At 29.5% G+C, this 14874-nt stretch overlaps 1 protein-coding gene across 1 annotated transcript; it reads right to left on the minus strand.

Moving 5' to 3' along the window:
- Positions 1-1032: 1032 nt before the first annotated feature.
- On the minus strand, positions 1033-14651 carry LOC111616365 (thioredoxin reductase 2, mitochondrial-like; the record flags this gene model as incomplete). Its single annotated transcript, XM_023357778.1, has 8 exons — positions 1033-1302; positions 1412-1507; positions 2635-2768; positions 2851-3022; positions 3153-3244; positions 8272-8291; positions 12426-12556; positions 14576-14651. Coding segments are annotated over 8 exons (904 nt in total), but the record flags the coding sequence as incomplete, so codon positions are not given.
- Positions 14652-14874: the final 223 nt, after the last annotated feature.

Genomic DNA, 14874 nt, shown 5'->3' on the forward strand with positions numbered 1-14874 from the left:
AATCTATATTTAAGTGAAAGAGTAAGGGAAAAAAAGCTGCAGTTTAATTATAATTTCAATTGGGAAAAGATTTAAATTTTACAATTACATGTCCAAATTGTAGAACTCTATTCTGAATCAAGATTTCATATCCTGCTAATCCCTACTTCTATTTATTAGATTAACAGATTATATGAATATACAAATATTAAAACAGCATATTTAATTTGAGAAAAGTGTATTAGAAAAGTATATCTTATGATCTATTTTATAGGTTGCTGGAAGCAATTAAAACTAGATGCCAAAAAAGAGGCAGATAATAACCAATGAGCTGCACATAGGACCGTTATCGTCGAATCCCTCTACATAAGTAGTTTTATCTGTTTTGGATTACAGTATTGAACCATTGTCCAATCCACATAAACCACCATCACCACTTATCATTACATATGAAAATAAAATACTGAATTACTTACATCTATAAATGAATACTCTAATTCAGGATTATTTACACCTGTAGTGATAAGTGATGCCATGGAAAATATGGAAGTGGCAGATGATCCACCACCATCCNGTAAAGTCGAATAAAATGACTTAAACTTGATTTTTATTTTTCCATATACTTTTTTGACAAACGATGTATAATCGGGAACGACGTAACTCAAAACGACATAAGTCGAGGTATGCCTGTATAGCTTATGTTCATCTGAAAAGAATAAGCTTTCCAGTAGTGAAAGAATTTAAAAAATTGGTTCAGTAGATTCAGAGATTACCTCTAGCAAACAAACATTCTCACTTTATAGATTAGTATAGATTTAGGAGAAAAATTAAGGTTTCAAAAATTATCTGTGTGAATTCATTTGTCAGATGATGACATAAAATCTTATCAAGTATTTGTTAAAACCATAACAATTATTACAATATTTGTAAACAATTTCAAAGGAGACGAATTTCTGTTAAAATTCAAGAAAAATTTATATTTAAAAATTTTAGTTCAAATTATATATGCTTGTAAGCATTAACAATTATAAGCTCTATATTTTATTGTTCCAAATTAATTTAAAAGCTAATTTTTAAGTGTTTTTGTTACCTAAGAGAAGTACTTAACAGTTACTTCTCTTAGGTAAATGATTACATCAGTCAGTCTAAAATACTTACTTTAATATAACAATGAGATGTTTCCTCTCCTGTCACTACGCTTTCCAATGGTTTGTAAAAAGCATGATATATTTCAATTTTCTTCTCTTTATGTAATTTAACAGCTGTTTCTTCTGAAAAACCAACACAACCATATTCTAAAGGTGTAAAAACAGTTGTTGGCACCTAACAAAAGTTTAATTAATATCTTAGTAAAAAATAAATAATATTTTGTATTTTCTAAAAGAGCAAAAGTTGAAAAGTGATTTTATAAAGTAAATAATAATATATTTACATTATTATAATCCATTTGAATGGTTGAATTACTAAATAATCTTTGAGCAAGTAATCTTCCAGCTTTAATTGCAACAGGAGTTAACTCAGGTTTATCCTAAGTTAATATTCAAACTGTGAGATAAGATATTACAGAAACATACAAATTTTATTATTTTAAATATATATTATATAATAATAGCTGAAATTAAAAATATCGAAACAAATTGGATTTATTGTTATATTAGACATTATCAAACAAATCAGCAGGTCTCTAGGATCAGCAAATGTTGAATTAAATTCTTCAAGAATGGAAGTGTAAATTTCTTACATAACATTTGATTAATTAATCAATATGAAGCATCAGCACATTAAGACTGTATGACCACTCACAATTATTCTCATTAAAGAGAGCCAATCCAAAATGGTATCAACCAGCATGTATGACAGATGTGGAATGATGCTTTAATCTGTACTATTCATGATAAATTGTCTTACTGAGTTCAAATCAAGTTCCTCATATCTGCAAATTGTCATCATTTTGTAACCATTCAAAAACAATAGTTAAGTTTAAGCTAAATGGCCATGTTATAAGATATAATATAGTAAAACTGTTACTGTTTGTACAGAAGTTTATCAATGTTAAATATGTAGTCTATTATTAGTTTTTTGTATTAAATGCATTAAATAATTTGTTAAACAATTTTATAGATAGATAATGCTAATTTCTAGGAGGCAAATTTATATGAAATGGAAAATTGAACAATTTAATATTTTTATAATGGCTGCTTTTCTACTAAATTGACTAAAATGCAAGATTTAAATAAAATTATTATTAATTGCACATGCTTTTGATGAATTCAGCAGTAAAATGAGCTTGTTTCAGGTCTGTAAATTTGTTTGAAAAGTGTCCTAAAGTTTGTTGTAGTAGTCATAAACAATATATTGGCACTGTGGGCATGTTACTGTGACTGGTGACATCTTAAAAATATCAATTTTGCAAATAATAATAATAATAATTTTTCTATAAATTCTCATTGAATAGCAAACTTTAAACTAAATTTCATGAATTTCTAATATCATAACCACAGATAAGACCAGTTAACTGAGGCTAGGTTATCATTTGAACTTCTAATAATTTTAAATTTTTTATCCAAGTTTAATCATCTCAAGATATATTTTAGACATAAGGTGTCTACTCTAACAGTTATACTACAATTTTTACATAGGATTAAAATATGTTACTTTCAAGCAATCACCAATAGCATAAATGTTATGAATTGATGATTGCTCATTTTCTCCTATAATCTTTCTGCTTTCCTTGTCTACTTTTACTCCTATTTTTTCAAGATTCAGATTATCAGTCTGTGCTTTTCGTCCTATAAAAATATAAAAGTAATCATAAAATGTAAAATGTCTTTTTATTTTTGTTTTTATGAGTAAATATTTAAATTTGTCTACCAGTTGCAAAAAGAACTGTATCAAATGTATCTTTTCCTTCTTTTCCATCTTTATCTTGCCACAAAACTTCTAATTTTGAATTTTCAAGCTTGTTAATTTTTTTTATGTTATAATATTGAAAAATGTGTGTTCCTTTAGATTTCATATTATCAGCAACAAGTTGTGCCATTTCCTAATTAAGAATTAATTAAAAAACTTCTTTAAACAGAAAATTTTTATTTAATATTAAAAATGAATTATTGAAATAATTTTAAAGATGATAAAAAAATAAAAAATAATTCAGAAAAGAGAACAAGTCTTACCTGATCAAAACCTCTTAAGAAAATAGATCTCACAAGCAGTGTTGTATCGAAATTTAAGCCAGTAAGAAATCCTGCACATTCTAATGCCACATCTTGGTATAATTAAGTGCTTATTTAAATAATAATGGTACAGAGTGTTGCAATTTGTATATGTTTAAAAACACAAATTAAAATACTGCAATAAAAAATAAATACAGTATATGCTTAAGTATATGTACTTTTTGTTCTTGTTTCCTCCTTTTTGTTTAGGAGGAGTTTCCTGCCAAATGCAAAATATCATTGCCAGACCTGGTGGATATAGAAGAAAATAGAAAAAAATTATAAAATCAGGTATTATATTTCACTAATACTGTAAGCTCTCTCTCTCTTAAGATAGATTTAAAGGAATTTAATATTAGATTGTCTCACTTGAATAGATTGTTGAATGGAAATTTTGTTTATTTTATATTTTCATTATATTTGTTCATGTAGATATATATAGAGCAGTGGTTCTCAATTAGTTTTTCCTGTGTACCACTTTAAGAAACAGCTCAAACCCACATACCCCTTATAGCAGAAATTCATATTAATCCACACTAATATTATAAATTTGATGGTAATTCTGTCTGTCTGTCACCTTTTCATGTCTAAACCACTGAACAGGTTTTAATAAAATTTGGCACAGAGATAGCTTACATGTTGGAGATGGACANTGGTGGATATAGAAAAAAAAATTATAAAATGAGGTATTATATTTGACTGTAACACTGTAATCTTTCTCTCTCTCAAGATACATAAAGAAATTGAATATTAAATTGTCTCACTCAAGTAGATTGTTGAATGGAAATTTTATTTTATATTCTCTTTATATTTGTTCATGTAGATATATTGTATAAATACAATTTATTTATTTAAATACAAAAACTATATTTTATTATTGTACTGTATTTTGATGGCCTAACTCCAATGTCAGTTCAAAACTCTCTCCTAGATTCATTCGCCACTCAGATAAAAAATCAGACTAATTTGAAATAATTCAATCACTATTGTGAGTTAGAATGCAATATAAAATATTTATTCTATCAATAACTGGTGTCAGGTTCCTGACATTAATAAGATTCTGACAATCTTTCAGGCAAAATATAATAAAACATTTCAATCCCGAGTCCCCAATCTCACATATAGTTCAGTTCCTCATAATTAAGTAAAATTATTAAAAATTTTCTAAGTCCACACCTCTTAAAATTCTAAAATAATAATTATCGAAACCTCCTAGGAAAATAGAACTAACAAACAATCTGCATCAAAATTTAATCCTTTTACTGAGACAAATGAGAACTTTTCATATCTGCTATTTTTGGTAATACTCATACTTGTTAACCTTGGTAGTGCCTAGCAACATGATAAAATGCCACCAGGCTTCACACAGCAAAAACCAAACCTACTTGTGAAAAGGTTAAGTCACTAAAACTGTTCACTGTTTAAAATAATAGTTTATTGCAAGATCTTTCTATATTTCTGCATTTGTTATCTCTATTATTAATAGTTATTTAAAATGCTCTTCAATATATATTCGATATGTTTGCGAGATATTTTTCAATCTATAGCAAATTCTTACTGCTGGATAAGAACATAATTTGTCTTCTGTTGATATCAAAAAATACAGTGTGTCTGAAAAGTATAGATAATCAACATTTTAGTACTTTTTCATAATTGTTAGGAATTTAAGAGAAATGAGAATGATTTCATTTGTAGATTTAAATTACTTTACTCTGATTTTTTGATAATTTTGAAATTAAAGATCATTATGTTAATTATTTTTACAACAAAAATATATATTTGGCTGTCCCAAAAGTATAGATAATAAAACAGAATTGTAAAATTTCAAGCATAAGAAACTTAAAATTATGAAAATAATTATAAATAATGTCAAGTAACACTTTAACTTCGTTGTTAAGTAATAATTTAATATTGAATCAAAACTTTTCAAAATGCCACATGGAAGAGAGTTTAGTATGGAAGGAATTGCAAGAATATGAAAATGAAAAGCAAAAGGCTGTTGTATCAAGGAAATTGCTGTTTTAATGAACAGAACTCCTGGAATTTATAAAATTTTGGGAAAATCATCACGAATACTTTATAAACGTCAATCAGGAAAACCTAAAATCACATCTCAAAGGGATGATAATTAAATTGTATGCCTTGCATCACAACAGGATAAATCAGTTCATCAAATTTTGTTTGAAAGAGAATTTAAAATATCAAAAAGCATTGTTTATCAAATAAGTTCAGCAGTTCCATGTATAAAATTTCTGCCATGATGGAAAAAAAAAACAACACAAATTGGCAAGAATGCAGTGGGCTAAAGATCACATGGTGTAGAATGGCCAATGGCTTTACCAATGGAAGTGTCAGTCTAGGTGTGGATGACTTTGGGTGATATTGTTTATGCTTAGTAAGTGTTCATGTTTTCCTTTGGAGTTACACAAGATCTGTCCAGTGTATAACTTCAAAAGAATAAGTGAGTACAGGGACAACATACACATTAGTAGCTTTAATAGTATGTTTTGTATTTAAATGTGTTTTAGTATTGCATTTAATCTGTTCTGGTATTCAAGTGTTAACCTTTCTTTTATCTGTGCATGTTCTGTAAGTTTGGAATCCAAAATATTTGTAAAACTCGCCCTCTTCCATGGACTCAATAATATCTCCACTTTTGAGTACAAAGTCTCCTTTTTCAATTGGAGTGTTTTGCATTTGTCTAGACCAGTGTTTTCAACCTTCTTGAATACGTGACCCCTTTACAAGTTAAAAAATTCTGGCGACCCCCCATGGCCATATTAAAACTATGTCAGTGATTTTAAAAACTACTGTACGTATTTAATTTTCTTTCTGTAGAGATTTAAATATCGATAAAAAAACAATTGTATTGTAAAATAAACAGGCACAGCCTTCTCACTGAAATTGTAGTGTAATTTTTTTTATTGTAGTGTAGGACCTACAAACACTTGTCTTTTTCTTTTACCCTCAACCCCCTGTGTATGGCTTTGCGACCCCCCTGGGGGTCATGACCCACAGGTTGAAAAACACAGGTCTAGACCAAACTCCATTTGTATATCATTTGAGTGTGTGTTAGTAGCTTGTAAGAGATGATGCTGATTCTGTGTGGATGCATACAGTTTGATATCATCCATGTACTGTACATGTGGTGTGATAATGTGAACAGTGTTGTTTTGTTGTGTTTGATATTGTAGCCATACACAGCCAATTGCAGAGACAGCGTTTATGTTAAATGACATTTCACAACCCAACGACCTATAGATGTCAGCTGGCTGAACTGTGATTTAAAATATGTTGCAAACACGATGATTGTCTATTTCCGAACACGATCTAAACGAATCTGGTCAAAATATTGGCTCTTACTTTCTTTGCCATTACTCCCCTTTTAGGAGTCGTTCAGCCAATCAGATTATTCATGTGACATCAGAAACATGGCAACTGTGTCAAACATGTAGGAATTTTTCAGAAGAAGAAAAGAACATCCTGGCTAGTGAAGAAAAGAACATCCTGGCCTTTTCAAAATCATTAACCCAGACGGCAGATCAGGTTTCTTCGAACAGAAGTTCCTGACGCATGCGCAATGTCGTTTTACAATGCGAAGAATAACGTGCATGCTGGTTCTAAATCAGTTACAGTTAGGGACTAGGGACTTGCATAGGAGTAACATAAGTAATCCTAAATTAAGAAAGAACAGGTAGAGATGACTTAGCTCTATTGGATATTGGAGACATGTACGATAGTACATGCGAAAAAAAAAAGGTTGACAGGTTGCATGCCACACGTCAGTGTAAACAGACTAACATGGCAGAATTGCAGATGAGTTTCAGAGAGTGTGAGTTCTTTTGTTGTTAAAATAGTGTAAATTTGTAAAAATATTTGCAAGAACTTTGTTTCATCGTAATTTCACAATTTATACGAAATTCCCGGGCAAAATTAATAGTTCACCCAGACAGTGAATTAATTCCCGGACTGTCCAGATGAAAATCATATGGGTGGTAACACTAATCCTGGTGAAAATTATTAAAAATTATCCTGTAGTCGAAGAGAAGGGATATGATAACTGTACTCTAGAAAAAAAAACCACGTGGAAGATTCTAAACGAATTCTCCTTAACATTTCCCTGTAGAGCAGCTCGTACAATAGTACAATTGAAAGGCAAGTATGAATGTAAAACATTCATTGAAGATTATTTTTTTAGTTAATATTTTTAACATTAGTGTTAAAAATATTAACTAAAAAATGTTAGTTAATATTTTTAACATTAATAATATCAAAGTAGAATAATAATTCAAAATTATAATAAAAATAATGTAGAAAGTTATGATTAATATTTACCTAAATTAAATTTATTACAATGAAAATTACTTTGTGAAATCTATATTTAAGTGAAAGAGTAAGGGAAAAAAAGCTGCAGTTTAATTATAATTTCAATTGGGAAAAGATTTAAATTTTACAATTACATGTCCAAATTGTAGAACTCTATTCTGAATCAAGATTTCATATCCTGCTAATCCCTACTTCTATTTATTAGATTAACAGATTATATGAATATACAAATATTAAAACAGCATATTTAATTTGAGAAAAGTGTATTAGAAAAGTATATCTTATGATCTATTTTATAGGTTGCTGGAAGCAATTAAAACTAGATGCCAAAAAAGAGGCAGATAATAACCAATGAGCTGCACATAGGACCGTTATCGTCGAATCCCTCTACATAAGTAGTTTTATCTGTTTTGGATTACAGTATTGAACCATTGTCCAATCCACATAAACCACCATCACCACTTATCATTACATATGAAAATAAAATACTGAATTACTTACATCTATAAATGAATACTCTAATTCAGGATTATTTTCACCTGTAGTGATAAGTGATGCCATGGAAAATATGGAAGTGGCAGATGATCCACCACCATCCAAAAGACAATGGTAAATAATATTCAGATAAAATGATACTAAATATTAATAATTACTTTCTAAAACATAATTATTCATACTATATTTATAGCATTAACTCTAGAAAAATCCCAAATCCAGCTAATAGAGGATGGCATAAAAACAGAGAAAATGAAACAAGATACAGAAAGGAAAAGGCTAGAAGCAGAACAACATAGGATAGAGGTATTCAGGTTTAAAAAGTTGAAACTTCTGCAAGAACTAAAATTATCACATAATAAATAAATTGCTTTAATAGTATGTTTTGTATTTAAATGTGTTTTAGTATTGCATTTAATCTGTTCTGGTATTCAAGTGTTAACCTTTCTTTTATCTGTGCATGTTCTGTAAGTTTGGAATCCAAAATATTTGTAAAACTCGCCCTCTTCCATGGACTCAATAATATCTCCACTTTTGAGTACAAAGTCTCCTTTTTCAATTGGAGTGTTTTGCATTTGTCTAGACCAGTGTTTTCAACCTTCTTGAATACGTGACCCCTTTACAAGTTAAAAAATTCTGGCGACCCCCCATGGCCATATTAAAACTATGTCAGTGATTTTAAAAACTACTGTACGTATTTAATTTTCTTTCTGTAGAGATTTAAATATCGATAAAAAAACAATTGTATTGTAAAATAAACAGGCACATCCTTCTCACTGAAATTGTAGTGTAATTTTTTTTATTGTAGTGTAGGACCTACAAACACTTGTCTTTTTCTTTTACCCTCAACCCCCTGTGTATGGCTTTGCGACCCCCCTGGGGGTCATGACCCACAGGTTGAAAAACACAGGTCTAGACCAAACTCCATTTGTATATCATTTGAGTGTGTGTTAGTAGCTTGTAAGAGATGATGCTGATTCTGTGTGGATGCATACAGTTTGATATCATCCATGTACTGTACATGTGGTGTGATAATGTGAACAGTGTTGTTTTGTTGTGTTTGATATTGTAGCCATACACAGCCAATTGCAGAGACAGCGTTTATGTTAAATGACATTTCACAACCCAACGACCTATAGATGTCAGCTGGCTGAACTGTGATTTAAAATATGTTGCAAACACGATGATTGTCTATTTCCGAACACGATCTAAACGAATCTGGTCAAAATATTGGCTCTTACTTTCTTTGCCATTACTCCCCTTTTAGGAGTCGTTCAGCCAATCAGATTATTCATGTGACATCAGAAACATGGCAACTGTGTCAAACATGTAGGAATTTTTCAGAAGAAGAAAAGAACATCCTGGCTAGTGAAGAAAAGAACATCCTGGCCTTTTCAAAATCATTAACCCAGACGGCAGATCAGGTTTCTTCGAACAGAAGTTCCTGACGCATGCGCAATGTCGTTTTACAATGCGAAGAATAACGTGCATGCTGGTTCTAAATCAGTTACAGTTAGGGACTAGGGACTTGCATAGGAGTAACATAAGTAATCCTAAATTAAGAAAGAACAGGTAGAGATGACTTAGCTCTATTGGATATTGGAGACATGTACGATAGTACATGCGAAAAAAAAAAGGTTGACAGGTTGCATGCCACACGTCAGTGTAAACAGACTAACATGGCAGAATTGCAGATGAGTTTCAGAGAGTGTGAGTTCTTTTGTTGTTAAAATAGTGTAAATTTGTAAAAATATTTGCAAGAACTTTGTTTCATCGTAATTTTACAATTTATACGAAATTCCCGGGCAAAATTAATAGTTCACCCAGACAGTGAATTAATTCCCGGACTGTCCAGATGAAAACCATATGGGTGGTAACACTAATCCTGGTGAAAATTATTAAAAATTATCCTGTAGTCGAAGAGAAGGGATATGATAACTGTACTCTAGAAAAAAAAACCACGTGGAAGATTCTAAACGAATTCTCCTTAACATTTCCCTGTAGAGCAGCTCGTACAATAGTACAATTGAAAGGCAAGTATGAATGTAAAATATTCATTAAAGATTATTTTTTTAGTTAATATTTTTAACATTAGTGTTAAAAATATTAACTAAAAAATGTTAGTTAATATTTTTAACATTAATAATATCAAAGTAGAATAATAATTCAAAATTATAATAAAAATAATGTAGAAAGTTATGATTAATATTTACCTAAATTAAATTTATTACAATGAAAATTACTTTGTGAAATCTATATTTAAGTGAAAGAGTAAGGGAAAAAAAGCTGCAGTTTAATTATAATTTCAATTGGGAAAAGATTTAAATTTTACAATTACATGTCCAAATTGTAGAACTCTATTCTGAATCAAGATTTCATATCCTGCTAATCCCTACTTCTATTTATTAGATTAACAGATTATATGAATATACAAATATTAAAACAGCATATTTAATTTGAGAAAAGTGTATTAGAAAAGTATATCTTATGATCTATTTTATAGGTTGCTGGAAGCAATTAAAACTAGATGCCAAAAAAGAGGCAGATAATAACCAATGAGCTGCACATAGGACCGTTATCGTCGAATCCCTCTACATAAGTAGTTTTATCTGTTTTGGATTACAGTATTGAACCATTGTCCAATCCACATAAACCACCATCACCNCTTTGGAAGCTACCCTTCTGTCCATTGACATCATGTTATTGCTGCTGATGAAAGACTGTAAACACACAACTGCAGTGGTCTAACTGAGCCTGTATACAGGACGTTGTGTACTTAGTGCTTGTCATCTTTCAGAGGGGAGTGTGGCATCTTAGAGAGTCAGACAAAACATGGTTTGTCGTTGCACATTATGTAACAAAGTTGGTGGTTGTCACATTGACACATTTACTCTAAAGTAGTGCAGCCACTGATTCTATGTACAGTACTCTACTGTTTTGTCAATAAAGCCTGTCATAAATACTGTATTCTGATGTTTCATTCAGCACACCAACTGCATAGAACGTGCAAAGTGCTATAGAAACTTTATATCACATTTCCGGCTATAGGTTCCTTATATCAAAATGTTCAAAATTTCATCCTCTACAATCCCCCAAATTTTTAAAACGTCATTCTGATACACTCTGTATATTATTCAATTTGAAGAAGAGGTATGTATGATGATAAATTAATCAAGAGCACTTAAATATGACAAAAATAAAGAACTAAAATTTATCTTTCATTAAAATCTTCAAGTTTTAATCAATTCAGCATCACTATAGTTCCTACATCACTTAGTTTTTAATTAAGAACAGCTTTTTCCTTTAAACTTTTTAGAATAATTTTCAAATTTTTTAATTAAATCTTTTCAAAAAATAGTATTGCTGTATATCCAAATACATATATATATATAATTTTTTTTTATTTCTGTATTAATTAAATGTCCATTTTTCTTCTTTGACTATAGACAAAATATTAATAAATTTATTGTAAATACTACTAATGTTTTTCAAAAACTATTTCAGTATCAATCCATTCAATATTGTTTTATTTCTTTGTTAAAAACATATTCAAATAATATTAGTCTTTTATAGATAAATAAAACAACATATCTACATATGTGTATACAAATATGAAGATATTAAAACAAAGAAAAAAGAGCACAAGAGAGAGAAATAGAATTATAAAAAATACATTTTTAATAAAAAAATAAATGTCCTTTATATTCTTCAAAAGTTAAGTTTTGAAGAATATAAAGAACTATCACTGTTAACTTCATAAAAAGAATATTAATAAATGTAAAAAAAAGAGGGTATTTTTTTAACATAAACAAAACAATGGCAGCTCCTTTATTTTTTGTTATTTATCTGTATTTATAATGCCTTAATTATAACAATCATTTTCTCCTATTATTAATTTTAAGTACCAAGACTTACTGCATCATCATTAACTATACTCATATGTGAAATATGTAATTAAAAAAATTTTTTTTTAATATTTAAATCAAAGATTTTGATTGTTCATTTTCTTATAATGAAATGGATACAGAATTTATTTGGGATTTGTTCCATTGTAAAAAATTGACAGTTAATAAACAATAGATGGAATGAGGGCCTATTCAGCAAAGATGTCAATCTGCCACTCTAGAAATCAGGACCTCAAAAATTGTCATGAATGGTTTGATTTCAAATGTCATGCTTCATCCCTCAACATCTAGTACTTCACTTGGCTCAATGATGGAAAGAATTTATAAATAAAATAAAAGAAAAAATAGATAATACAAGAAAATGATATCTATTTCATAATTCTACCACAACAGTTATATACAGTAGTGTCACATATATTTCTTAAGATTAATAACTTTTATAAGTGGTAAGTTAAGACATTGCTAAAAATCATATATTTATTTATTTAAATATTAAAATTAAGCTTACGTTTTACCAGGAGGTTTTTTTAATAAGAATATATCATCACTTGTAATTCCATATTCTTTAGCACCTTTAATGTCTGGATAATTTGGTCTTCCTCCAACTGCTATAACAAAGTTATGGGCAGTTAACTTTTTCTATGGAAAAAATTACAATATTTAATGTAAAATTTTATTACTTTATTTATTTTACATATGTAACTAGCCTAAGTAGTCAGCATTTCCAAAGGATTGTAATGAAGATGCTGAAATTAGCTAAAATTTTGTTCAGTCAGTTAGATAATGAGTGGACTGTAACGTACAATGAATATACCGTGTTTCCCCGAAAATAAGACAGTGTCTTATATTAATTTTTGCTCTGAAAAATGCGCTAGGTCTTATTTTCAGGGAATGTCTTATTTTTTCCTGGAAGAAGAATTCACATTTATTATTGAACAAAAAAATTCCCAAGTTGAACTTAGACAAGAGTGACGTATATCCGGTGTGTCGAACTGTCACCTTTTTATAGCGTCAACATCGGACTCGATGACCAACCGTTCTTACTGAACCGTAGCACTATGAAAATGTAATGTGGCGTGATTCCCGGCCGACCAATTAGCCATCACCAGCCGTAACGTTATGCAAATCTGTGATTCCCAAGCCATAGTNCGATACAATAGTCTTTGTTAGGCTTAACATTGACGAAAGTTCACGCAAAGCGACACGCAACGGAGAAAAATTTCGACATTGGATATGTTAAACCACTGTTTTTCAACCTTTTTGAATACGTGATCCCTTTACAAGTTAAAAAATTCTGGAGACCCCCTAGGGCCATATTAAAACTATATCAGTGATTTAAAAATTATGTATTTAATTTTCTTTCTGTTGAGAGAAATTATTGTTGACTAAAATGGAAATTTAAGAAGAATCGTCAATAACTTACAACACGTATAGTATGTTACTTCCTTCTTATAATAACAATGGGTTCACAGTGCTGTTGACCTCTTTTGTTTTTTTTTTTTACTTATCACTTCTTTTTCCAGGTCACCTCGACACTTTTTCGGCTATCATTTTCTAGGGTGGGCTGTACCCCCCATGCCCCTACCGGGCGACACCCATCATTCCGACCTAAATGTCAATCAAAACACCAACTGTACTGCATGATAAACAGGTACAGCCTTCTCGCTGAAATTGTAGTTTTTTTTAATGTAGTGTAGGACCTACAAACACTTGTCTTTTTCTTTTACCCGCGACCCCATGTAAGGCTTCGCAATCCCCAGAGGGATTGCGACCCACAGGTTGAAAAACACTGCGTTAAACTATTTTTTCGTACGTAAATCAGTTATCCGGACAACCCCAGTCCCCAATTGATTCGGAAAATCGACGCTCTACTGTAAATGTAAATGAAATAGCATATTTACTCATTAGAAGAAATACTTAAATCAGTTAATGTTAGTTACAACTATCAGCAACACTGATTCTTTTTCTGTGCTATTAGGTGCTGATTTCTGAAGACATAAAATGTCAAGAAAATGGAACTGTACTGATGTTATTAATTTTTTAGTCATAAACAATATCCACTATTATGGAATATAAAACATCTTGATTATGTAAACGCTAAAGTAAAAGAGGATATGTAGACATCATCTACTCACTTTGTTACTCTTGCACACAAGAACGAGTTTCTTAGTCAGACAATAAACTTGAGAGTCAGTAGCAACATAAGTAGCTCAGTCTTCAACTTTACTCACTCAAATACATCATCAAGCAATTATACTAAATAAATTACTTACATTGATTGAATACTCAAATTTAATAATAGTGAGTGGCCACTAAACTCACCTAAAGTAATTGAGCCGTTCAAATGTTATTCATTTTATTTAATATGTAATGAGTTTTGTTTAAGAACAATTTGTTTATTAAATTTTAAAAAAAATTGATAATATATAAAATAATTTCTTGATTATAAATTTCTCTATATGTTTAGAATATCATTAATTCAAACTTTGTATTAAATTAAATGTAAGTTTTTAAGCTTAGTTTTAAGCCATGGCAATAAGTAAGAAAATAATTTGTTCTTGTCATTAATTTTTAAAAATTCTTTATGATTAAGAGATTAATTTTTTGACATTAAATAATAGTTAAGTTTAATAATAGCATTTAATTAAAATACATTACATTTATCTTATCTCCCACAGCAGTTATAGTATGTTCATCTACAAAAGATCCTTTAGCGTTAATATAATCAACATTTCTGTAAAAATAATATGTATGAAAATACTGTAGAATGAAGAATTAAAAAGTAAAAATATTGTAATTAATTAACATAATAAGAAAAATAATTATATATAAATTTATAAATACCACTAAATTAAAATAAACTTGTATTGATCAAGATAAGTAAAGAAATGAGTGACCTAAAGAATCTAATAAGAATTTTACAAAGAAATCCTAAGAAAGAAAGTAAAAGGAAGATC

This window comes from Centruroides sculpturatus, unplaced genomic scaffold (assembly GCF_000671375.1).
Source record: "Centruroides sculpturatus isolate CEXI.00-Female unplaced genomic scaffold, Cexi_2.0 scaffold2997, whole genome shotgun sequence".
In the NCBI taxonomy this organism is placed as follows: domain Eukaryota; kingdom Metazoa; phylum Arthropoda; class Arachnida; order Scorpiones; family Buthidae; genus Centruroides; species Centruroides sculpturatus.